General features: G+C 38.8%; 2 protein-coding genes across 8 annotated transcripts in view; both read right to left on the bottom strand.

Annotated features, from left to right (window-relative positions):
- Positions 1–623: 623 nt before the first annotated feature.
- On the bottom strand, positions 624–9,345 carry LOC105481846 (valosin containing protein lysine methyltransferase). Of its 3 annotated transcripts, XM_011741640.3 has the most exons (6): positions 8,576–9,345; positions 8,358–8,468; positions 8,125–8,197; positions 6,597–6,716; positions 4,578–4,682; positions 624–1,693 (listed from the first exon to the last, which is right to left on the bottom strand). In XM_011741640.3, exons 1-6 carry the CDS (start codon positions 8,839–8,841, stop codon positions 1,679–1,681), a joined length of 690 nt encoding a protein of 229 aa, XP_011739942.2. In that variant the 5' UTR covers positions 8,842–9,345; the 3' UTR covers positions 624–1,678. The 3 variants fall into 3 exon arrangements, with proteins under 3 accessions (XP_011739942.2, XP_011739943.2, XP_011739945.2); XM_011741641.3 differs by lacking the exon at positions 4,578–4,682; XM_011741643.3 differs by lacking the exon at positions 6,597–6,716.
- Positions 9,346–9,424: 79 nt separating this feature from the next.
- The window catches only part of LOC105481847 (SOS Ras/Rho guanine nucleotide exchange factor 2), a 113,427-nt gene continuing 98,025 nt past the window's right edge, over positions 9,425–24,826 (bottom strand). For all 5 annotated transcript variants that reach the window (XM_011741644.3, XM_071100200.1, XM_071100199.1 and 2 more), the window contains 4 exons: positions 22,190–22,451; positions 21,659–21,700; positions 12,576–12,685; positions 9,425–11,146 (listed from right to left, as the gene is read on the bottom strand). In XM_011741644.3, the coding sequence (XP_011739946.3) occupies positions 10,637–11,146; positions 12,576–12,685; positions 21,659–21,700; positions 22,190–22,451 (924 nt within the window). In that variant the 3' untranslated portion in view covers positions 9,425–10,636. The remainder of the gene's footprint in view (positions 11,147–12,575; positions 12,686–21,658; positions 21,701–22,189; positions 22,452–24,826) is intronic.

Below are 24,826 nucleotides of genomic sequence, written 5' to 3'. Positions count from 1 at the left end.
AAAAATACAACAAAGCTAGCCAGGCGTGGTGGCACACCTGTATTTCCAGTTACTAAGGAGGCTGAGGTAGGAGGATCACCGGAGCCTGGGAGAAGGCTGCAGTAAGCAAGACTGTGCCACTACTGCACTCCAGCCTGGGCAACAGAACAAAACCGTCTCAAAAAAAAAGTAGAGAGAAAGCAGGAGGGCATAAAAATTGGAGGGTGAAAAGACATTTAACTAACCTGGGTGGACTACTATAGTCAAGGTCAAACTTATTTTTACAAATTTCATAATGTTATAAAACAAGCTAAAAAGTGGTCATTTGTCCTAAGACATCATTAATAACAGCTAGCACTATCTGTACCTCACAAAGCACCATACATTTAGATTATACTGCCTTGCAAACTGCTTAATGAAATGCTAAGGGTAGTATGAACAAAATATTTTGCGGGGGGGGAACCCCAAAAATCAGCAATGGAGACTTTTAAGATTGAAATAAACCTGAAAAGAATGAACTGATTTCTTGACTTGTATCCTTAATGTCTCTAAATAGGCCTGCTTTTGCTCTTTCTGGAAAGCAGTTAACTGCTTAGATGTTTACTTTCTTCAGAGGTATTTCTGAAATTCACAAAGTCACAAGGTCTCAAAAACAATGTTTATTTTAAGACGTAAAATGTACCATCTAGCACCAATGCCTGTAAATACCAAAATTCTATCCGGTTACTACTCTTTGGAACAAATATGATTAAAGTCCTTGACAGATTATTGTATATGAGCAAATGGCTTCATAACATAAAACAGAGACACAGAACAAAAATTCATTTGGTATATACATACAGAACTACATTTGTAGTTATTCAAAAACCTTTCACTGTTTCATATAAACAATACCAGTATTTTTAAGCCAGATTTTCCTGGAACATATACATAAAGAAAAGTACATGAGCCACGTAAGTGCATAAGCCTGAAACTGGTCTTTCTATTCTCACTCCATTATCAAATGAAAAATCTGTAAAGATATCTTTTGTTCCTCCAATCTTCTGATTTGTCTTCTTAGCAACTCATTACAATATAATTTACTGATTAAATCACACAGATATGTATGGTGGAGGAAAAGAAAACTTTGGCTAATATAAGTATACAAGACAGTATCTCAGTTCTTCTTAAAATAAAAAGAACATTTAAGTATTAATATTTTAAAAGAAATGAAGTGGAAAATACAAATGATAAATATTGTATAATTATGTACAAAATGAAAACCTGTTAAACTTTGGAGACAAACTAAAATTTACTAGTTTGAATTTAAAACATTATTACATAATAGTAGACAGTTCTCTTCAGAAATTTATCTCTAGTTTCCTGTAAAAGGTCAAGTCAATCATACTGGTTCACTGTTTTTGGCAGATTTTAGCCTCGCCTCAAAACCAATTTTTATTTGAATAACTGATTCCCAACATTTCTTTTAAGTAGAACTTGATGCTGAACTAAGTAACCTAAGCTAGATTCAGGGCCATTGGCAGGCAGGCAGGTAAGCAGACATTTTTCGTATTGCAGGCAGCCCATTGTGGTCGTCATTTATACATCGGCTCTCTAAGGATGTGCCAGAAAAAAATCTGTGAACACAATCTTCCCATGCTGTATTCACATCTTTAGTTCACCCAGGTTGTTAGAGGCTTGGGTAAAATGATTAAAGGCTTCACGATGTAAATTTCTATAAGAAAAAAAAAGGAAACTTAAAAGATTGATTTACCACAAACTATTTACAGGGTATTTAATAATGCCTAATAGGCCTCACAATGCCTAGTATGCCTAACAGTGGTTACGTGCAATTCAAGTGAACAACCATGCATGTTTATAGATGGTTCCTCGCTGACACCTAACAGGCAAGTGAAGAAAGAACAGATGCACTGGACATTATCAAAATTAAAATACTTGTGCTTCAAAAGACACACCATAGGCCGGGTGTGATGGCTCACACCTGTAATCCCAGCACTTTGGGAGGCTGAGGCAGCAAAGCACTTGAGGCCAGGAGTTCGACACAAGCCTGGCCAACATAGTGAAACCCAGTCTCTACTAAAAACACAAAAAAATTAGCCGGGCATCATGGCACATGCCTGTAGTCCCAGCTACTTGAGAGGCTCACACAGGAGAATCACTTGAACCTGGGAGGCAGAGGTTGCACTGAGCCAAGATCATGCCACTGCACTCCAGACTGGGTGACAGTGCAAGACTCTCTCAAAAGAAAAATAAGAAAATAATAAAGAAAATAAAAGACACACTATCAAGAAAATGAAAAGACAACCCACAGAATGGGAGAAAATATTCAGAAATCATGCATCTGTAAATGTCTAGTATTCAGAATATACAAAGAACTCTCACAACTCAAAAGCAAAAGGACAAATAAATCAATCTGAAAATGGGCCAAGCATTTCTTCTAAATACAGAAAAGATACCCAACATCATTAGTCATTAGAGAAATGAAAACCACAGTTTAGGGACTATCTCATATCCACTGAGATGGGTATAATTAACAAATGTTGGTAAAAATGTGGAGAAAACTGGAACCCTCATACACTGCTGGTAAGAATGTATAATGGTATGGTAGATTTGGAATACAGTTTGCAAGTCTTCAAAAAGTTAAACAGAGGTCCCATATAACCTTGCAATTCCTCTAAAAGATTCAAGAGGTCTGAAAACATGTTCACACAAAAATTCGTAGATGAATGTTCATAGCAGCATTATTCATCTCATCAATGGATGGATAAGGTGTGGTATAGCCATATAAGGGAATATTATTCAGCCACAAAAAGGAGTTAAGTGCTAATGCGTGCTACAATGTAGATAAGGCTTGAGAATACCATGCTGAGTGAAAGAAGACAGGCACAAGAGACCACATAGTATGTGACTCGTTACATATGATGAGCAGAATAGGCAAATCCATAGAGAGATTAGTGGTTGCCAGCAGCTGGGGACAAGGGTAACAGGGAGTGACTGCTAATGGGTAAGAGGCTTCTCTGTGGGGTGATGAAATCGTTAAAAATTAGAAAGTGGTGATTTACACAACTATTTGAATATACTAAAAACCACCAAATTGTACACCTTAAAAGCATGAATTTTATGGTGAATTACATCAACTAAAAAATAGGTGTTTTTTTTTTGCCAAAAGAAAAAAAAAGCCTTTATATTCAGGAAACACAAAATCTTTATGTCTCCAAAAAAATTCTATTTTAAAACTGCACAACAGCTTCAGTTAAAATGGATCTCTTAAAGCACCAAGTTTTAATTTTTTTGTATCTTTGGCACCATGCCACATAAATGTTAATCTGAATAATCCCACTGCTGCCTTTTTACTTAGATTTAGTCCTAACACCTACTTTTGTTCCCTAAAACTTTTATTTGCTTTTGACTAGAATTCATATAATCAGAAAACTTTATCACAAACATAATCAAAGATGATAGAAAAAAGTGTGGGCTTATTGAATCTAGCATCCTTAATTCATAAAAGTAATCATCTCCCTGCCTTACACTAGGTTACATATACCAAAGGTGCTGGGAATACAAAAATAGATGAAAGGGCCAGGTGCAGTGGCTCAGACCTGTAATCCCAACAATTTGGGAGGTCGAGGTGGGCAGATCACTCGAGTCCAGGAGTGCAAGACTAGCCTGGACAACATGGCGAAACTCCCACTCTACAGAAAAAAATACAAAAATTAGCTGGGCATGGTGGTGCATGCCTATGGTCCCAGGTACTCAGGAGGCTGAGGTGGGAGGATCATTTCTTGAGCCTGTGAGGCAGAGGTTGCAGCAAGCTGAGATTGCACAGCTGTACTCCAGCCTGGATGACGGAGTGAGACCCAGTTTCAAAATAAAAAGGAAGAAGTACAATTCTTCCCTCTTTCTACAGGTTCAAACCCTAGGTATCACTGAGGCAACCTGCATAAAATGTGATTATTATACCAGGTAAAACATGCACCAAGAAGGGGGAAGATACATAAATTCTACTTAATTGAGTACATTTATCTTTTATGGACTCATCTGCCTTGCTATATTTCATTTTCTGTAAAAAATTTTTAATAAGGAAAAGTTCACAAAGGTAAGAGCTAGCATTTTAAAATCTCACAGAGATAAAAGAAACTTATAAATAGCTAATCACTTGTTTGAGGTAATACCCAATTATAGAGCTATACAAATTACACCTATGGAAAAGCTGGAAAAGGCCTTTAAAAGACAAGCCTGGCCACATATGGTGGCTGATGCCTGTAATCCCAGAACTTTGGGAGGCCCAAGTGGGCGGATCACTTGAGCCCAGGAGTTCGACACCAGTCTAGGCAACACAGTGAAACATGTCTCTACTTAAAAAATACAAAAAAAGAAAAAAGAAAAAGGAAAAAAAAAAAAAAAACCTGGCTTTAGAGCAAAAACCCAAGGCAAGATAGATTAAATTATCTTGACACTAAAGTTAGTGCCTGAGTCCAGTGAATCATTATAGCTGTTTCTCCACATCAAAATCAACGCCCATACCACACATATGCCCTGAAATAGTGTCCAGCTGATGAAACCTCCTTGGAGAATGAAGAACTGAGAATGTTATTTACCGACTTTTTCTTTCTGATGTATATAATATGAATATCTTCACTTCGATACTCTTCATCATGTTTTTCCAAAGGAATTTCTTCAAAGTCAAAGTCTAGCTGAAGGAGCTATAAATTTAAGAGACATACTTCAAATTCAGTAATATGAACTGACCTGTGGGTGACAGAAGTCAGAATGGTGGTTATCTTTTTTTTTTTTTTTTTTGAGACAGTCTCACTCTGTCACCCAGGCTGGCGTGCAGTGGTGCGATCTTGGCTCACTGCAACCTCCGCCTCCCTGGGTTCAAGCAATTCTCCTGCCTCAGCCTCCTGAGTAGCTGGGATTACAGGAGTGTAACACCACACCCAGCTAATTTTTGTATTTTTTGTAAAGAAAGGGTTTCACCATATTGGCCAGGCTGGTCTCGAACTCCTGACCTCGTGATCCGCCCATCTCGGACTCCGAAAGCGCTGGGATTACAGGCATGAGCCACCGCGCCTAGCCAGTGGTTACCCTTTGAGGAGTACTGCCTGGGAAAGGGCAGTGTGCAAACCTTCCAAGATCCTGAAAATTTCCTTTATCTTTATGTTGGTAATAGTCACTTGGGTGTATACACATGAAAAATTAAGCTCAGCACTTGACTGATAGGTATGCATTTTACATATGCTTTATCAGTAAAAGCTGTTTAACAGTAAGAAATTTTCATTATGAATCATTTCAAAACATGAGCATTTTTCATATTCAAGAAAAACATGAAAACAAAAAAAACATTTTAGTATATGTTACCTGAGGCAGTCATATACCTGCTGTCTCATTAAACCAAAGTAGTCCTTTCAGCAGACAAAACTGCAGGCCTATATAGATGTACCCTCAAAAGCGTACTCACAATGTGACAGTAGATAGAAATCTACTCACAATGTGATAGATTTGTGTCCATAAAAAGGGTTTGGGCTATCACTAGGGGAAGAAGGGTGACAGATACATAAAACCCTATATACTATATTTGCAACTTTGTGTAAGTCTTTTCTAACTACTTCAGAACAAAAAGTTAAAGAAAAAAAAAAGACCCTAAAAATAGACAGTTATCTAGGTTGGAGGTTTCATAAATATGTAGACAAAAACACAGAAGTAAAAACTTATCACTTGGCAACATGGGAAAACCCCATCTCTACAAAAAAACAAAAAAGTGAGTCGGGTGTGGTAATACATGCCTTTTGTCCCAGTTACTTGTGGGGGCTGAGGCAGAAGGATCACTTGAGCCTAGGAGGTTGAGGATGCAGTGAGCCCTGACTATGCCACTGCACTCCGGCATGGGCTATAGGGTGAAACCCTGTCTCAAAACAAAAACAAAAACAAACAAACAAAGAAAAACAACTTATCACCTGCACATTTCTTTTTTTTTTTTTTTTGAGACAGAGTCTCGCTCTGTCGCCCAGGCTGGAGTGCAGTGGCCGGATCTCAGCTCACTGCAAGCTCCGCCTCCCGGGTTTACACCATTCTCCTGCCTCAGCCTCCCGAGTAGTTGGGACTACAGGCGCCCGCCACCTCGCCCGGCTAGTTTTTTTGTATTTTTTAGTAGAGACAGGGTTTCACCGTGTTAGCCAGGATGGTCTCGATCTCCTGACCTCGTGATCCACCCGTTTCGGCCTCCCAAAGTGCTAGGATTACAGGCTTGAGCCACCGCGCCCGGCCTCACCTGCACATTTCTATCACGCATTCTCCAAAGGTAATACATACATCATTAATATGTTCCCCAAAGGCAGCATCATGTGGAATAAACACTGAATACTGTTCTTAAAAAGGAGTGGCACCAGTATCATTTAACATTCTTCTGTAGCCATAGATCAACTAATTAGAAATGAAATAAAGGATCAGAAAAGATGAAAAAGGGGAGCTCTGCAGAATCATGGGCTGTGAAGATCCTTTTCTCAGCTTCACACAATGTTTTCCCCACCCAAAATTACCATAAAATACTTGAAGAGTCACATACAGACTCCCTGAAGGGAAATCACTACAAAGATAGTACAGCACTTAATACTTACCTCAAAATATTTTTTCTCAATTTCTGGATTTTTTCCCATTGTTCGTTGTTCGTAACAACATATAATACAAGTTTCAAATCCACTGATATCTTTTAGAGTTTTCAGCAATGGCTCCAAAGACTATTTAAAAAAGAATATACTTTTTGTTTATGATTTAAAAATTTTTTCTACTCTAAAAGTGGGTTGAGGAGGTAGAGGGATATTTATAGCTCCCCTACAATTTATCCATCTTTGAATCAATCCAACAAAGTACATGTAATTAAAGCTCTAGGCTAGGTGTGGTGGCTCACACCTCTAATATCAACACTTTGGAAGGCAGAGATGAAAGATTGCTTGAAACCAGGAGTTCAAGACCAGCCAGGAAAATACAGCGAGAGACACCCCACCTCCACACACACCTTACAAAAAGTTGAAAAATTAGCCAGCATGCTGGTGCATACCTATAGTCCTAGCTATTGAGGAGGCTGAATGGGAGGACTGAGTCTCAGGGGCTCAAGGTTACAGTGAGCTATGCTCACTCCACCACATTACAACATGTGTGACAGAGCAAGACCCCTACCTTAAAACAAACAAAAACCCCTCTGTAACTAACGATTGGGTAAGCTCCTCTTAACTAAACCATGTGCTGATTTCGGTTTCCAGAAAAAGGATTCAGACAACTGCATTTTGGAGTTCTCATGGAAAAACAAATGTAATCAACTTTACTCAAGAGTTTAATTTTATGTAATTTGAGATTTAAATAATCAACAATTTACCCTACAAAAGTTAAATCTGACCCTAACTTGGTTCAATGCTAATTATTTTTAAAATAACTGATGCCCACAACACTATACAAACTGATGCACCTTTTTTTTTTTTTTGAGACGGAGTTTCGCTCTTGTTGCCCAGGCTAGAATGCAACGGCACTATCTCAGCTCACTGCAACCTCCGCCTCCCGGGTTCAAGCGATCCTCCTGCCTCAGCCTCCCAAATAACTGGGATTACACGCATGCACCACCACGCCAGGCTAATTTTGTATTTTTAGTAGAGACAAGTTTTGTCATGTAGGTCAGGCTGGTCTCGAACTTCCGACCTCAGGTGACCCACCCGCCTTGGCCTCCCAAGTGCTGGGATTACAGGGGTGAACTACCGCGCCCAGTCCAAACTGATATTTAAAGCAAAGAACAGTGAATTATTTACAACTTAATTCTCAATGTCATGGTTAACATGTTCCCTGGGAACAACCAAGGGAAAAAGAGACGATTTTGGCTTTTCATAACATCCAATTGACAAAATCCTTTAAAATTTTTACAGAAGCTGTGAGTAAAATGCATGTAACACTTTTCTCAACATGCTTCACCAGGCCGGTATGTTAATGATGAGCATATATACAAATGGTCCATGGTGACTTTTATCTTTTCTTTACTGCATCAACTATAAGGCAAATCCCGGATTCAAAGATGTTAAAATGTGAAGAAACGTGTGCTTCAGAATCCATGAAATATGGTTCATCTTCTAAATGAAGGTATTTCACTCACTGAATACTTACCTCTTCATAGTATATGCAGTCGGCCATCAGTATATAGTCGGGTGGAGAAGGAAAGCCTTCTATTTCTTCCCCCCTTAAAAATGTCAAACAAATATTTCAATTGTTGTTTTAATAATTCAAAATACTCTTGTTTTATAAAGAACCGAAAAGTCCCCGTCCATCCTTTTAATGAAACGCAATTTAAAACAAACTACAAATCGATATCTTAAAACAAGCTGAAAGGCCATACAAACCATTTCAGTACCTTGGCTTGAACAGAACCAGTGACAAGATGCTTGTTCATATTAATATTCATCTTCAGCAAGTCTTGCAATTCCTCAAGATCGGTGACTACAACATCAGCCCTGTAAAATAACGTCGACTGAGGTGTAAGCACAGGCGGGAAAACCTGTAATCTGGATTTCTCCAGCAAGAAGGTGCCCCCACATCCCGCCCGCCCGTCAGCTCTTACCCAAGGGTAGCGGCCATGAGCCCCACGGCCCCGGTACCCGAACCCAGCTCCAGCACCGACCGCCGGCTCAGCGCGTGGGCCCCGTCACCAGAAAACTCGGGCGTTTCCAGGTATTTAGAAAGGACAATGGCAGCGTCCCAAACAACGCAACCCACGCCGCCGGAGCCATACTGCTGTAGTCGTAGCACCGTACCATCCCGCTTCTCCAAAACGCGCACAAAGCTCCGCAGTGGGTCCTCCAGCGAGGACTCCGGCGTAGCCGCCATCGCGGCCGGCAACAGAAAGCGGCGCGCGCAGGCACGTCACATCAGCGCGCACCGCCCCGCCCTGCGGCTCCGCCCCCTCCCCGCGGCTGAGTTGACGCAGCAGCGCGCGTGAGTTAACAAAGCCCGGAAGGCGGCGTTACCTGGGCGGGGCCGAATGTGGGGCTCCGCCTTTCCCGACGCGCTTGGCAGCCCCCGCTCTACTCTAAATCACACGTTTGGCTTAATGAAGAGGCCGTTTAAATCACTTTTCTTGACAAAACTACTATTATAATCTGCTCTTTAAAAAACAAAGCCAACCTCAGAGTTTACCTAGTTGGAGACTTGATTTACAGAGTAGTTACAAGGCTTAAATGCAAGCAGCTTCCAAGATCCTACGAAAGATGGCTATAATCTTACAATCTTCCTTTTCAAGTTCCTAGTATGCTCCTAGTTTTTTGTATGAATTCAAAAAAGTGGTTGCTAGAAGCCTGCAGCTCACATTTAACACTGAAGAAAAATGTGTGTGTGTGTGTGTGTCTCTCTCTACAGGACTCAACAATCTCCCCCTTTGTTCCTTATAATGAAAACACATATTTTAAAAGTCTTTTAAAATTAAGACTGGGGTGATTTATTAATCTTGTTAAGAACTCTGATACAAAGCACAGTAAAAGGCCACAGACCAGTAAATAAACAACGTGGCTTTTGGCTACTTTACAACTGCTGCTACAGCACTATCAGCAAAACACTCTTTATCACTTTGAACAAAGACATCCAAATGGCAAATAAAAGTTTTACTCACTTATCTGATTAAAACATTTAATAAAGCTTTAAGTATTTGCTGGTTTAAATATTACCAATCTAAAAAATATATTTAAAAAAAAATTTCAGTTAACACGAGATTTATAGAGAAAGTTACTAGGTGTTGAAGGCAAGGCAGTTGGTTCCTATGCCATAGAATTTTTTTTGAATTTATGAATTAGTAAAGTAGCAGATTGTATTATAGGCCTCAAGTCACTTAAATTTATATAGATTAGCAGTATCTTTAAATATACAATATAAACAAAACTGTACATACATGGCATATTAACTGTTTTCCATAACAATAGGCAATTCATTAGCTAAAGACATCATAGTCTGCAAAAACAAAAGGCACATCTGAATGAGATACATGCCCTTTTTACCTCCATCATTGGGTTATGTAGTCTTTGATTACATTTTGACAAAATAATAAACACTTACAGTGCCATTCTATTATTTTCATCCTACTTTTCATTTTTGTCTTCAGCAGCAAATACCGGCATTTAAGACATGGAATTAAAGAGTTTAAGAACAGTTGGTGTTATTCACAATTCTCCTAGATGTAAAAACTAGAAGTAAAAACTAGAAGATGGTCAAAGAGGTTTAAAAATCAGTAACACCATATACCCCTCCCATATTTGTGTAAATTCACTGCCTTAAAAAGGCATCTATTACTCAAATTTGAAAAATTTCACAAAAGCACTATCCCTTTTCAGTGCAATCATGTCACTTTAAACCATATTTTTGCAGAGTTTACAGTGCAAATATAAATTCTTTATACTGGCCTTTTGGCAGCACTGAGGATCCAAGACAAGGCAATGCTACTGATCACCTGAGGATAATGGTGAAGGACTTTTGTATTTTTATTTTTCCAATTCTTAAAAGCTTATTTGATCAGTAGCATTTTTGTAAGAGCATTATTTGTAAAAAGTACTAAAATACTATGTCTTTTTTTGAATAAATTAAAAAAAAACTTTACAAATACCATTCCAGTGTCAATGACTACATATGGCTAAGGTCATTGGGGAGTTTCTGCATTTTCTACCAAAGGCAGTCTGTACAATGGGGGGTGCGAAAGCTCCCGTTTGTAAGTCTTTGGTGGCAGTTTTGGCAGATGAGGGCTTGAATTCTGCCTTGGTGGAACAGGGGGAGCTGGAGGATGAGCAAGATTATTCTGACTAGAACTGAGCACATAGCATCGACGTGGTACCCTTGGAGAGGGTGTGCTAGGAGGAGTGCTTGGCGAATTTGGACACGTACTAATGTCTCTGAGCCAGTCTGAATCTCTGTGAAGATGCCCCAGTGGAGGTGGCTGAAGATTAAATGGACAGTTTATAAAGTGTTCTGGAGGCCGAAGGGGAACCGGTGGAGGGGTATCAGGAAGAGGATCTCTTGGTGGTGGTGGAGGTGGACTATGCAGAGGCCCATCAAATGCACCAGCAGGAACAGGAACTCTGGGTTTTACCTTGGGAGGAGGAGGCTGTCTCGGTGGAATAGCAGGAGGATCATCATCAGATTTCATATTTCCCTCAAAAAAAAAAAAAAAAGTAATTAAATTATACCTCTATTCTCCCGAAAAATTTTTAAAAATGTTAAGTCTGAAAAATTCTTATGTATCAAGTTAAATTCAGAGGCTCAAAATAAACTAATCTGGGTTAATTATCAGATTATGAGTGCTCCTAGTTTAATTCAGGGCTGAATTTAATATTTTTATATATGAGATGTTTTAATTTAAGTCTTAGAACATAACTCTTTATCTTGCTTTGTGCATACATTTCAGAAATTTATATATTTTAATTATAATAGGTAAGTGACAATTTATTGCTTTATAGACATGAAAGGACATGATGCCAAGAGGATTTTAATGTCTAGCTTCTGCTTACTGGGCATCTACTGCTGCTTTCTCCAATGAGGCTTAGAGCAGTAGATCTCAAAGTGTGATCCAGGGACCAACAGCATCAGTACCAGCAGAGAACTTGTTAGAAAAGCAAATTCTTGGGCCCCATCCTAGACCTACTGAATCAGAAACTCTGGAGGTGGGGCTCCACAATCTGATTTTACCAAGCCTTTTAGGTAATTCTGATGCACCCTTAAAATTTTGAGAAGCATTAGTTGAAAGTTTGAAGAATGCTTGGAATACTACTAAAGGTTTTTTCCACCTGTACCAGAAAGAAATTTTACTTCCAGCCTCTTTTTCATTTTTAGTTTTTGAAATGGAGTCTTGTTCTGTCGCCTAGGCTGGAGTGCTATGGTACAATCTTGGCTCACTGCAACCTACCTCCACCTCCCAGGTTCAAGTGATTCTCCTGCCTTAGCCTCCTGAGTAGCTGGGGTTACAGGTGCCCACCACCATGTCCGGCTAATTTTTGTATTTTTAGTAGAGACAGGGTTTCACCATATTGGCTAGGCTGGTCTTGAACTCCTGACTTCAGGTGATCTGCCTGCCTCAGCCTCCCAACCAGTGTTTTTTTTTTTTTTTTTTTTGGAGACAGAGTTTTGCAATTGTTGCCCAGGCTGGAGTGCAGTGGCACAATCCTGGCTCACTGCAACCTCAACCTCCCAGGTTCAAGCGCTTCTCCTGCCTCAGCCTCCCTAGTAGCTGGAATCAGAGGCACCTGCCACCACACCCAGCTAATTTTTTGTATTTTTAGTAGAGATGGGGTTTCATCATGTTGACCAGGCTGGTCTTGAACTCCTGATCTCAGGTTATCTACCCGCCTCGTCCTCCCAAAGTGCTGGGATTACAGGCATGAGACACCGTGCCTGGCCCAGCCTCTTATTTAGAAAAGGTTTTTATAAGGATTAAACAACTAAAAGTATTTTTCAAATATAACAACCCAAATGTTGAAAAACCATAAATGGTAGCCAAAGTATAATTCACAGACTCTTTATAACACTGGGTATTATTTTGAAGATTCACAACTTTGAATAAGTTGGAGTAAAGTCCTGTTGATTACCTTAGAATTTGAAGCATCATGATCAAACTTTTTTCGAGGAGGAAGAGGAGGAGGAATCAGGGGCTCTTCACTTAGTTTATGTAAACTACCACATGAACTAAAGAAAGACTCTGGGGGAGAAAAAGACTAGTTTAACCACAATTCACAGTATAATTATAAGATAAACCTTTATCACAGCTTCTGGTCGATACTTCTACTATGGCATTTGTCAGACTATCGACTATTGGTTTACCTATCTTCCCCATCAAATTGTAAGCTTTCTGAGGGCAGTGTGTATTTATTTCTGTATCTCTAGCACCACCACAGTGCCTGGGGCATGATGGGTACTTTAGCTAAATGAAGGTATACCATTTAATTATGATTAATGAGATTCTGCTCCCTGAAAAGTCTTTCACAAATCAAAACATGTCTAAATATACTGTAGTAACTTCCAAAGAAAGACCATCCTAATCAGAGACCATATATTTTTGAAGCAGCTACGATTGGGCCCATCACCACACAGGTAACAAAACCCTCCATATAGGAGCCCATAAGGTAGTGTTAATATCACATAACTCTTTGTCTTTGCAAGTCTCTCATTGATAATGTACACGTTATATAATCACATTAAAGGAAATTTACAAAATGATAAATGACAGGAAAATACCCCTAAACAGATCAACCAGACATATAATAATTACTATCTTCATTTTTACTTTTTCTATAGTTCAACTTCCCATTTGATCTCTCTATATTCACACTGTTGTTACAAAGGCAGTAACTATGTCGTATTTATCATTATACTGAGATCGGGAACACAGGAGCTAACTGGGAAAGAAGTTGATGAGTTTAACCTTAAACACTCTAACTGAACTGCTTATGAGACATCCAAGTAGATATGTCAAACTAATTATTCTGTGTCAAAAATTGCTATCCTGATCATGTGGCTCTGCAGTTACCTCTGGGCGGGGGGCGGGGAGTGGGGAGGAGGGCATCCTGTTGGCTCAGGAGGAAACAGCTGATACAAAAGGTATGCTTATGATGCTTATGAGGTTGGCAGATGGTGAGGGGAGGTTAGGCAGAGGATGTTCCTCAGACCTGCCAGCATTGTTTGTGCGGTCTTTGGGAGAACTCCTCTCGGTGGTGCTACATCTGTCCCATTTGGTTTAGTTGGCCAATCCTGCCCAGGGCACCCCAATTCAAGCCAAGGAGTAGGCATGGGACTCACTTTCTTAACATGATCAGATTTTTATCTACCTCTCTTTCATGCAAGTAGCCATTTTTTTAGGGAAAGCGAACCTGACCCCTTAGCTCCAGGGATGGGGCCTAATTAGTGTAAATCAATCAGAGTAATCCCATTCCTTTAGCCAGAGTGATGAGTTTAACTGTAGGCATGTGACCTAATTCAGACCAGTGAAATTTAAAAGGAGATTTTCTGGGGGCTAATGGAAAGGAAGTTCCTTGCTCTTTTTTGGAAAAGCGTTGTCATACTGTCTTGTCTGTACTTCTCTCTATATATAATTTGACTGAACAAATAAGCACACAACCTTTACTGCTCTTGCCAGTTATGATTTTGAGGAAAAACAGCTTTAGATCAAGCTGATAATCTGGACAAAACAATGAAGAGTCAAAAAGAACCCTGGTCTTTAATTACATCATCGAGTCACTGAATCAACCAGTCTTAAAGCAGCCTTCCCCTAGGCTTCCAAGTATGTCTGAGTGTTTTCTTATTGTTTAAGCCAGTCTTAGGTGGTAACAGACGCACACATTCATGGAAGCAGATGATATGTGAATGATGGGAAAGCTATGAGAGTTTTGAATCTGGGTCTGACTCTACAGTCACCACTTAACTAGTATATTTCTCCATAGTAGGCAATCAATAACCCTTACTGAAGTGTGAATGCAATTTAATTTTCTATCAAGTGCATTTCCCTACAAGACTACAGTTTTTATGAACTTTTTTAGTGCCTGCAGTTATTCCAAACTGGTGAATATAGTAGAATTTACTAAACAATTTCTATAATGTTAGTTATCTATCTAAGTTAATTCTAATGTTCTGCCATTCATTCATTCATTCATTCAACAGTTATTGGGCACCTGCTAATACTGTCATGCACTGTCTGAAGCACTAGCAATATAACCGTGAACAAAATGCAAAAAGTCATGTCCTTATGGAACTTCTAATCTAGGTTAGGGAAAGATAAGTACAAGTATAATGCCTATAAATTATGAGAAGAAATATTTGGTTGGAAAGGGGTATAGAAAGAGGTGTGAGGGGAGCAATATAAATAGGGTGATTAGGGAAGGCTTCACTAAGGTAACACAACCTGAAGGCGGTAAGGGAGCAGGCTGTGAGGCCAAATGGCTGAAGAGTATTATAAGTAGCAGGAATGGCAAGAGCAAAGCATTGATGCAATAATGTGTCTATTATGTTAAGGCAGACTGACTGAAGGGGGAAAATAAGTGATGAGGTCTGACAGATTAAACAAACCCAAACTGTGTAGGGCCTGTAGGTTCTTTAAAGGAACCGGCTTTCACTCTGAGTGAGATGGAGAGCCACCAGAGGGCTTTTTTTTTTTTTTGAGATGGAGTTTCACTCTTGTCGCCCAGGCTGGAGAGCAATGGTGTGATCTCGGCTCACTGCAACCTCTGCCTCCCGGGTTCAAGCAATTCTCCTGCTTCAGCCTCCCGAGTAGCTGGGATTACAGGCGCCTGCAACCAGGCCCAGCTAATTTTTGTATTGTTAGTAGAGACGGGGTTTCACCATGTTGGCCAGGCTGGTCTCGAACTCCCAATCTCAGGTGATCACCCACCTCAGCCTCCCAAAGTGCTGGGATTACAGGGGTGAGCCACCGCATGCTGTACTAAAAACATACTAAAGTGGAGAAGATAAGAAGTTAGGATGCTTACTGTAATAAACAAGGTAAAAGTTATGGTGGCTTGGACCAGGGTGGCAGCAGTGGAGATGGTGAAAAATTGTTAGATTCTGGATATATTTTGAGAGTAGTCAAGATTTGTTGATAGGTCACATTTGGGGTGTGAGAAAGGGAGAGAAATAAAAGATACTTCTATTATAGTATTTTTAGCCTAAGGAACTGGATGCTTGTAATTAGAATTGAGATGAGGATGCAGTGAGAGGAACAACTTTGGAGGGGATAAGAAGAAGCTCAGTTTCAGAGAGGTTAAGTTTGAGATTCCTATAAAGATATCCAACTGGAGCTGTTAAATGGGTCATTAAATATATGAGTCTAGAAGTCAGAAGAGAGGTTCTGGCTAGAGATAAAAACTTGGGAATTATCATCATGTAAATGATACAAGACTGAACAACCAAGTGAGTGAGAAGAGGTCCAGAAACTGAGTCCTAAGGCCTTCCGATGTCAACAGTTTGGGAAGGTAAGGAGGAACCAGCAAGAGAGACCAAGGAGCGACAAGTGAAGTGGAAGAAAAGACAAGGGAGTGGGATGAATCTTCATGCATGTGACTTTTTCCAAATATTTATTGGGTATTTTGTATAAATAAAGGCAGAAGCTTTGTCTTTCTTGTTTGCCACTGAATCTCTTGTGCTTAGCAGAGTAGCTGGTACAAACTAAGTATTCAATTATCTGCTGAATCAGTAACATCAGAGGGTGTAAACATCTTTATGGTTTGATACGTTGTATTCAGATTGCTTTCCAAAAGGGTTATACGAATATACCAGTTTACATGGGGATAAGTAATGTACCTTTTACCATAGGCTTGCTCACAAAACAAACAAACAAACAAAAACAAACAAAAAACAAATGAAAAAACACATTAATTCAAAAGACTAAAATGGCAACTCACTATTGTGTAAAATTCTTCGGATTTCTAATGATGCTGAACTATCTATAATTACCTATGTTCCTTACAAGATATACTTCCTTTGATGTGAAGTACCCATGTTCATTGTGAATGGAGTCTTGCCTTTTTTCTCATTTCATCTGAGTACTTTTCACACTTACTATAAATATTTTATTTCTTTCTTTGGGGATTTATTTTAGAATATCCAGAATTTATGCAGTTATTCTCAACTTTCTATTAAATTTCAAAATGTAAAATTTTCTTATATGGAAAACGTATTTTACTATCATTCCAAATAATGTCCAGAATTCTTACTTCTACAATGGCAGTGTTACGGGTTGAACTGTGTTCCCCCAAAAGATATGATGAAGTCCCATAACCTAGTACCTATAATTGTGACCTTATTTGGAATATAGTCTTTGCAGATGTAATGAAGTTAGGATGAGGTCATTAAAATGGGTCCAAATCCAGTATGACATGACCAGTGTCTTTTTAAGAAGAGGAGAAGAAATAAAGAAACATTTCGTGACAAGACAGCCATATGACAATGGAGGCAATGATTGAAGTGATGCATCTACAAATCAGGAGATGCCAAGGATTGCCAGCAAATGCCAGAAGCTAGAAGCAGCAAGGAAGGATTCTCTTCTCCAAGTTTCAGAGTCAACATGGCCCTGCCAACATCTTGATTTTGGATTTCTGGCCTTCAGAACTGTGGGACAATACATTTTTGCTCTTTTAAGCTACTCAGTTTGTGGTGCTTTGTTATGGCAGTATTAAGAAACTAATAGACAGTGTAATGACATCTCCACCACAGAACAACAAGAAAAATAAGAAATATCAATAAACTTCAATAAAGCCAGGAAATACATGAAGCTGAAGCTTTAATTCATGAAGGTAGATTATAATGTATATGGAGACAGATGGAGGAAGATGAAACCCAAATGTCTGCAGAGAGTAATACTGACAAACAGCAGCAAATCTGCCCCCACAGAACCAAATAAGGATTCAGGAGCTAAAGGCATTTGGTACAAAGGAAGGCACGGGCATGAAAACAGAAGACTTAAAGGTTAAGTCTGGATAAGGGGCAGTTAGAACCCCATTCTCCTCTCCCCTACCTAGTAAGGTCAGGCAATGACCTCATTCCCACCTCTGTAGGAGACTGGCAGTTTTATTCTCCGGAGAATCTAAACCCCAGACTTGGGATACTAGTCTGAGCTGAAAACACAGATATCCATACTACATGGCGAGACTGCCCCAGGCAGAAGATTCAAAGATCCTTCTTTAGAGAAACTAAACATTCCTAAAGAAAATGCCTATAGATTCTAACATTTGGGGATTTCCTAAGTAAAAAGTTATCATTCCATCACTCTACAGTGAAACCCACAAGTCAATAAGTGCCCATGGATATAGATATAGCACTTCCCATCAGTTTCCCCCTCATTCGAAAATATGAACAGAAATACTACCAGACAAGAAAGGAAAGCCTCCAATATGAAAGACAAGAGACTACAACTAATACAAGAAAGAAGGTCAGAAAAGAGACACCAGAAACAAAACAATTTTTTTTTTCAAAAATACTATAATTACCCATCATCTCAAATATTCATCATTTCTTTGTGGTGAGAACATTTAAAATCTTCTCTTTTATCTATTCAGAAATATATATTAGTATTAACTATAGTCACTGAAACTTTGCATCCATTGACCAAAGTCTCCCCCCTTTCCCGGTACAACCCTGTCCAGCCACTGGATATGAGACTTAGATGATTTGATCATTCCACAATGTACACATGTATCAAAACATCAGATTGTACCCTATAAACATATACAATTATCTGTCAATTAAAAATAAAATTTAAAAATACTATAATTATTATCCTAAGAGAGATAGGAGAAGACAGTGCATCCATGAAATTAGAATAGGATGTTATTAAAAAAAAGGCATGATCAGAGGGAACTGAGAATTCTTAGAAATTCAAAATTATGACAGATGAAAAAAATAAGTAGAAAAGCTCAAAGATAAAGTGAGGAAATCTTCCAGAAAACAGAACAAGAAGACAAAGAGATGGACAAGAGGTGATAAAAGACAAGAAAATTGGAGGACCAATCTAGGATGTATGAGAATAAGAAAAAGGAGCTCCACAAAAGGAGTCAGAGAATATGCTGGGGGAAAAATTATTACCGAAGCAATAGGAAACATTTTCTGGAAATCAAATACTCGAATCTCTAAATTTAAAGGGATCATTAAGTAGATGGCAAAATGAAAAAAAAAAAAAACCCACATCAAAGCAGTTCACTGTGAAGCTGTAGATTATTAAGAATAAAGAGAATGCCTTAAAAGTTTCTTCAACATATTGTGGCAGACCCTGCTGCTTCCCAGTACACTTTTCCCTTTTTCCTTTTAGTAATAGGATCCCACGAATTTTGGCAAGGCAAATGGCTTCTGAGTTAGAGACATTTCTTAGCCTCCTTTGTAGCTAAGAAGGTCTGCATGACTAAGTTTTAGGAAGACAGCAAAAGTGATATATGCAACTCCCAGATCTTGTCTTTTTTTCTTTTTTTGAGACGGAGTCTCTCTGTCGCCCCAGGCTGGAGTGCAATGACACGATCTTTGATCACTGAAACCTCCACCTCCCTGGTTCAAGCAATTATCCTGTCTCAGCCTCCTGAGTAGCTGGGACTACAGGTGCATGCCACTATGCCCAGCTAATTTTTGTATTTTTAGTAGAGATGGCATTTCACCATGTTGGTCAGGCTGGTCTCGAACTCCTGACCTCAGGTGATCTGTCCGCCTCGGCCTCCCAAAGTGCTGGGATTACAGGTGTGAGCCACTGCACCTGGCCCAGATCATGTTTTTATAACAAAGCTCCTTGCCCTCCATCGTCCTGCTAGCCAAAAAATGGTAACAACTATAGCAGGTACTCAAGACAGAGATAGAAGTCATATCTTGAGAATTCTGAATTGCCCTGCTTAGCTGGAAAACCCAGTGGAGCAGTTTCCTACTTGGTCTGGCTATTGTGAGGAATAAACTTCTATTTCATTTAAGGCTCTGTATATTTGGGTCCCTTTGCTACTGTAGGTATGCTCTAGGTATTAGAAAAAAAAAAAGATTGAAACTGTAGGGTCATTGAGAGAAAGATATTTGTCTATTTCATTCACTGCTATCACTCTCACACCTAGAATAGTGCCTGCACATATCAGGCGTTTAAAAATTACGTACTGAGTGAATAAATGAATAGTATTAGACTTTTCAGCAGGAATTATGAAAGGTAGAAGACCGTGGAGGAAAATGCCTTCAAGATTCTGAGTCAAATTGCTTTTTACATTCTATATCCAGCTAAACTATTAACAATTAAATGTATAATAGGCTTCCACAAAAGAAAACAAACAAAAAAAGGTGTACGGGTTTCCATATACACAATAACTTAAAAAGTTTAGGTCTTACGTATTATCTTTTCTCACATAGCTACTAAAGGAGCTACTCCTATCAAAATCAGGGAGCATATCAAGAAAGAAGATGAGGAATCAAAAAACAATGATCCAACACAGGAGGGAGGCAAAGGGAACTTCTACGATGACAATGAAAGAAAGTTCTAGGATGACAGCACGGTCAACACCTGAGTAGCAACCAGTCCAAACTGGAGCAGGGGGACAAAAAGGCACCAGGACGGAAGATTCCAGGAAAGAAAGAAGGGAAAGGGAAAAGGAAAGAAAAGAAAAGAAAAGGGAGAACCCTGTTAGGTTCCCTGATTGGCCTGACTTTATGGAAAACTGCTATGAAAGGGCATGGAAAGGTGCTAAACAAACATACAAACAAACCTAAACATTGAGGCAATTATTAACTCCAGGAAACAGAGCTATACAAGAAAGGAAGCATAGCAGTGAATACTTGCCCCAAATGTGGTAAGTATAGACAGGGTAGAGCATGAAATTCTCATCCACTATAACAGGAGATCAGTAAACATTGTCTAAAATTAATGACTCAAGAGAGAATATAAAAACATCATTTAGAAATGTGGAAGTGTCCTTGGAGAAAAGGAGTGGGGAGACTTGATGTAGAGAACCATTGTTAATTTCATTTTAAGTGTTTCCGCATTATTTCCCTTTTAAATTCTATTAATATGTCACTTTGATAAAAATTTTTTTTGGTAGGGAGGACAGGGTCTTGCTATGTTGCCCAGGCTAGTCTTGAATTGCTATGTTGCCCCGGCCTCAAGTGATCCTGCCTCAGCCTCCCAAAGTGCTGGGATTACAGGTATGAGCCACTACATGGCCAGATAAAAATTTTTTAAACTAAAATTAAATATAAAATTGAACATTTAAAAGACTAACCTTATTTTTCTCATAAGATAGGGAACTTTGCTACTATGTATTTTACTATGCTCGGAGCAGATGTTCTCCAGATTGGGAGAATTATACCCAAAGGTGCTGTGTTCATTTTTGGGTTTTGTTTTAAACAAATGACCACAGAGAGAAAGTTAACAGCATTAAAAGTTGTAAATTATGAAATAATTAGGAATGATAGACTAGTACTAAAAATACTGCTTTAATTAAATAAGATGATGTAAAAAAAAAAAGTGATTGAGGATATCCTGGGAACCTGATAAACATTTAGTATATTATTCCCAGGGAAAAATGATTTGAAAAGGTTAAGGAAGAAAGACAACTGACATGAAATTACTATTCCTTCTATGCCAAGCAGTATATTAGGTGTTCTTTTTTTTTTGAGATGGAGTCTCACTCCGTTGCCCAGGCTGGAGTGCAGTGGCCTGAGCTCGGCTCACCACAACCTCCGCCTCCTGGGTTCAAGCAATTCTCCTGCCTCAGCCTCCCAAGTAGCTGGGACTACAGGTGTGAGCCACCATACCCAGCTAATTTTTGTAATTTTTTAGTAGAGATGGGGTTTCACTATGTTGGCCAGGCTGGTCTTGAACTCCTGACCTCATGATCTGCCTGACTTGGCCTCCCAAAGTGCTGGGACTACAGACGTGAGCCACCGTGCCGGACTAGGTGTTCTATATAGTTATTTCATTTGATCCTTAACAAGTGTGGGGAAGGTAAGTAATTTCTTTAAGGCCATACAGCCCTTAGAACAGATCATAAAAAATGATGAAAATAAACTATAGTGAAGCTTAAGTAGTACACAGTTGTAAGCAAATAATTACATTTATTTATAACTTTTCTTATTCTTTAATATTGCCAAAACCCAAAAGAAATATAAATTTAATCAACCAGATTATTATCTTTACAGTCATTTCATTAGAATGAACTTAAATCTTACTTACTTGAATGTGGCAAAAGCACTGGAGCAAAGATGCTATTGCTGCCTATTGGAATAAGAAAAATTAATTTGAAAAGGAAGGTAACATGTATGGTATTATTTTTTAATTGTTTCCATAAATAATATGTAATACATAGTGCAGAATTTTATCATAATCTTTTGCCATGTTAGTTTTTAAAAAAATTAACCCAGAACCTTCTGTACCTAGAATGGTTTTTCTTCTTAGCAATAAGTGGTTCCCCCTCTATCTCTATTTGTTTTCTTACTCACCATCTATTGCTCCCTTTAGACTGGTATTGGGACCCAAAAGGTACTGAATAAATCTTTGTTGAATGAATAAATTAGAAGATAATATGCATCAACAATGCACAAATTATGCTTTACTTCTTGTATTAATCACTATTTTCACATTTAGATGTAGCTTTTCACACTAACATAGTTTGCAAAAGATTCTACAGTTCCCTAATTAAAATGATAAGAATTATCTGAGACACAGGATTCCTTTTTTACCAAATGGTTTACATCAAATACTTACCACAGGAGCTGCTGAGATCCACATCTAAAAATACACTAAGGTCTGAAGAAGCAGATACTGGTGGAGTAGATGGTGTATTTGGAGAAGTTGGTGCTGACACTGTTGATTCCAGCTCAGTTTCAGCAATCCGACTAAAGCTTATTTTACATGGTTCTCTTTCTAATGGTGTTGGGTGACCTCGTAAAGTACCTGAGGTAGAGCCATGTCGGCCTGTGTTAGGCCTTATTCCAGGAGATTTCAAGGAGAAAGTTGATTTTCTAGGCTGGGAAAAGCAAACATGATTAATGTCACAAATTTGCATAGACAGCACTTTGTTTCTGTGACTTAGAGCTACCTTATTAAGTCTTATTAGTTCTTAAGCATACAGTTCTTAAGCGTGCAGTCCTTCAGTCTGCAATGACAGCCTGTATCATTCTAGTAGAATCTTCTGGATTTGACTGGCTTAATTTTAAAATGAATTTGAATATAAGTAAGTCTCTTTTCAGCGCTGCAGAAAAAAAATTCTTGAAAATTTATGTGAAAATCACATTTTGCTCCTAAAACATACCAACCTAAACTTTTCCTTGAAAATATCTATATAAATTTTACAAACATTTACTGGGAACATAATTTATGAAACATGCTACATGCTTCAGAAAAAAAAAGATAATTTTTTTCCTCTTCCTATACTAAATGATCAACCTCTACATTGGTGCTTTAATAATCTTTGGAGAAAATTCCTATCATTGTCCCCCACCCTCACCTCTGTCCCATTTTTCAAGTTCTGGCAGGAGTAATCGAATAAAAAACACCGAACTCAGATCAGAAAACTTGAGTTAAGATCTCAACTGTGCCAATATCTAGCTTTGCAGCCTTGAAAAACTTATTTAACCCCTTGGAATCTCACCATTTTCCTTTGTAAAATGAGAGTAAGATCTACGACGGGTTTTCAAAAACTGCATGGCAAATGTCTATTATGAAATAACTATGTATGACTTTCATTTTTTTCCATCAAAAAATAAACTCATACTAACTTATTATAACATGTCTGAACAGTACCTAGTTTGAGATACTAAGAAGGATAACACATCAGTTTGTAAAGAATCCCTATCAGAGGAACATGAATTCTGCCAAAATTGAAGCAAGAACAAATATCAAATTTATGATGATGCTTGGGTGGAAGAATGGTGAAATCACTAATATTTTATGAAAAGTTTATGGGGACAATGCCCCAAAGAAATCAGCCGTTTACAAATTGATAACTTATTTTAACAAGGGATGAGATGATATGGAAGATAAAGCCAATGGTGGCAGATCATCGACATCAATTTCTGAGGAAAAAATTAATCTAATTCCTGCTCTAATTGAAGAGGACTGATGATGAACAACAGAAACAATAGCCAACACCACAGATATATCAACTGGTTCAGCTTACACAATTCTGACTGAAAAATTAAAGTTGAGCAAACTTTCCACTAGATGGATGGCAAAACCATTGCACCCAGATCAGCTGCAGACAAGAGCAGAGCTTTCAACAGAAATGTTAAATAAGTGGGATCAAGACCCTGAAGCATTTCTTTGAAAAACTGTTAACAGGAAATGAAACATGGCTTCCCAGTATCATCCTGAAGACAAAGCACAATCCAAGCAATGGCTACCAAGAGGTGGAAGTGGTCCAGTCAAAGCAAAACCAAATCAGTCAAGAGCAAAGGTTGGCCAAGCACCGTGGCTCATGCCTATAATCCTAGCACCTTGGGAGGCTGAGGCAGGAGGATCATTTAAGGCCAGGGGTTTGAGACCAGCCTGGGCAATACAGCAAGACTCTGTCTCCATTTTTTTTTTTTTTTTTTTAAAAAGGCCAGGCATGGTGGCTTACACCTCTAATCCCATCACTTTGGGAGGTCGAGGCAGGTGGATCACTTGAGGTCAGGAGTTCAAGACATGCCTGGCCAACATGGTGAAACCTCATCTCTACTAAAAATACAAAAATTAGCCACGCATGGTGGCACACACGTTATCCCAGTTACTTGGGAGGCCGAGGCAGTAGAATTGTTTGAACCTGGGAGGTGGAGGTGACAGTGAGTCGAGATTGCACCACTGTAGTCCAGCCTGGGCGACAGAGCGAGACTCTGTCTCAAGAAAACAAAACAAAAACAAGAACAAAAACAAAACAAAGGTCATGGCAACAGTTTTTTAGGACGCTCAAGGCATTTTTCTTGTTGACTTTGTAGAGGGTCAAAGAACAATAACATCTGCTTACTATGGGACTCTTTTGAGAAAGCTAGTCAAAGCTTTTGCAGAAAAACAACCAGGAGAGCTTCACCAAAGAGACCTTCTCCACCACAACAACGATCCTGCTCATCCCTTTCATTAAACCAGGGCAATTCTTTGAGAGTTTTGATGGGAGATCATTAGGCATCCACTTACAATCTTGACTTGGCTCCTTCTGACTTTTTTGTGTTTCCTAATTATAAAAAAAAATTAAAGGGCAACCGTTTTTCTTCAGTTAATAATGTAAAAGAGACTGCATTGACATGGTTAAATTCCCAGGATCTTTAGCTTTTTGGGGATGGACAAAATGGTTGGTATTAGCACTTACAAAAGTGTCCTGAACTTGATGAAGCTTATGTTGGAAAATAAACTTTATATTTTTATGCT

This window comes from Macaca nemestrina, chromosome 7 (assembly GCF_043159975.1).
Source record: "Macaca nemestrina isolate mMacNem1 chromosome 7, mMacNem.hap1, whole genome shotgun sequence".
NCBI lineage: Eukaryota > Metazoa > Chordata > Mammalia > Primates > Cercopithecidae > Macaca > Macaca nemestrina.
This window is presented reverse-complemented; position numbering and strand designations above follow the sequence as displayed.

Excerpts from the sequence above, each read along its gene's own strand:
- LOC105481846 (XM_011741640.3), bottom strand. The coding sequence starts at position 8,841 with ATGGCGGCTACGCCGGAGTCCTCGCTGGAGGACCCACTGCGGAGCTTT. Across the intron at positions 8,469-8,575 it reads CTCATGGCCGCTACCCTTGG|GGCTGATGTTGTAGTCACCG; the intron begins GTAAGAGCTGAC and ends GTTATTTTACAG. Across the intron at positions 4,683-6,596 it reads TTGAGAAAAAATATTTTGAG|CTCCTTCAGCTAGACTTTGA; the intron begins GTAAGTATTAAG and ends TTAAATTTATAG.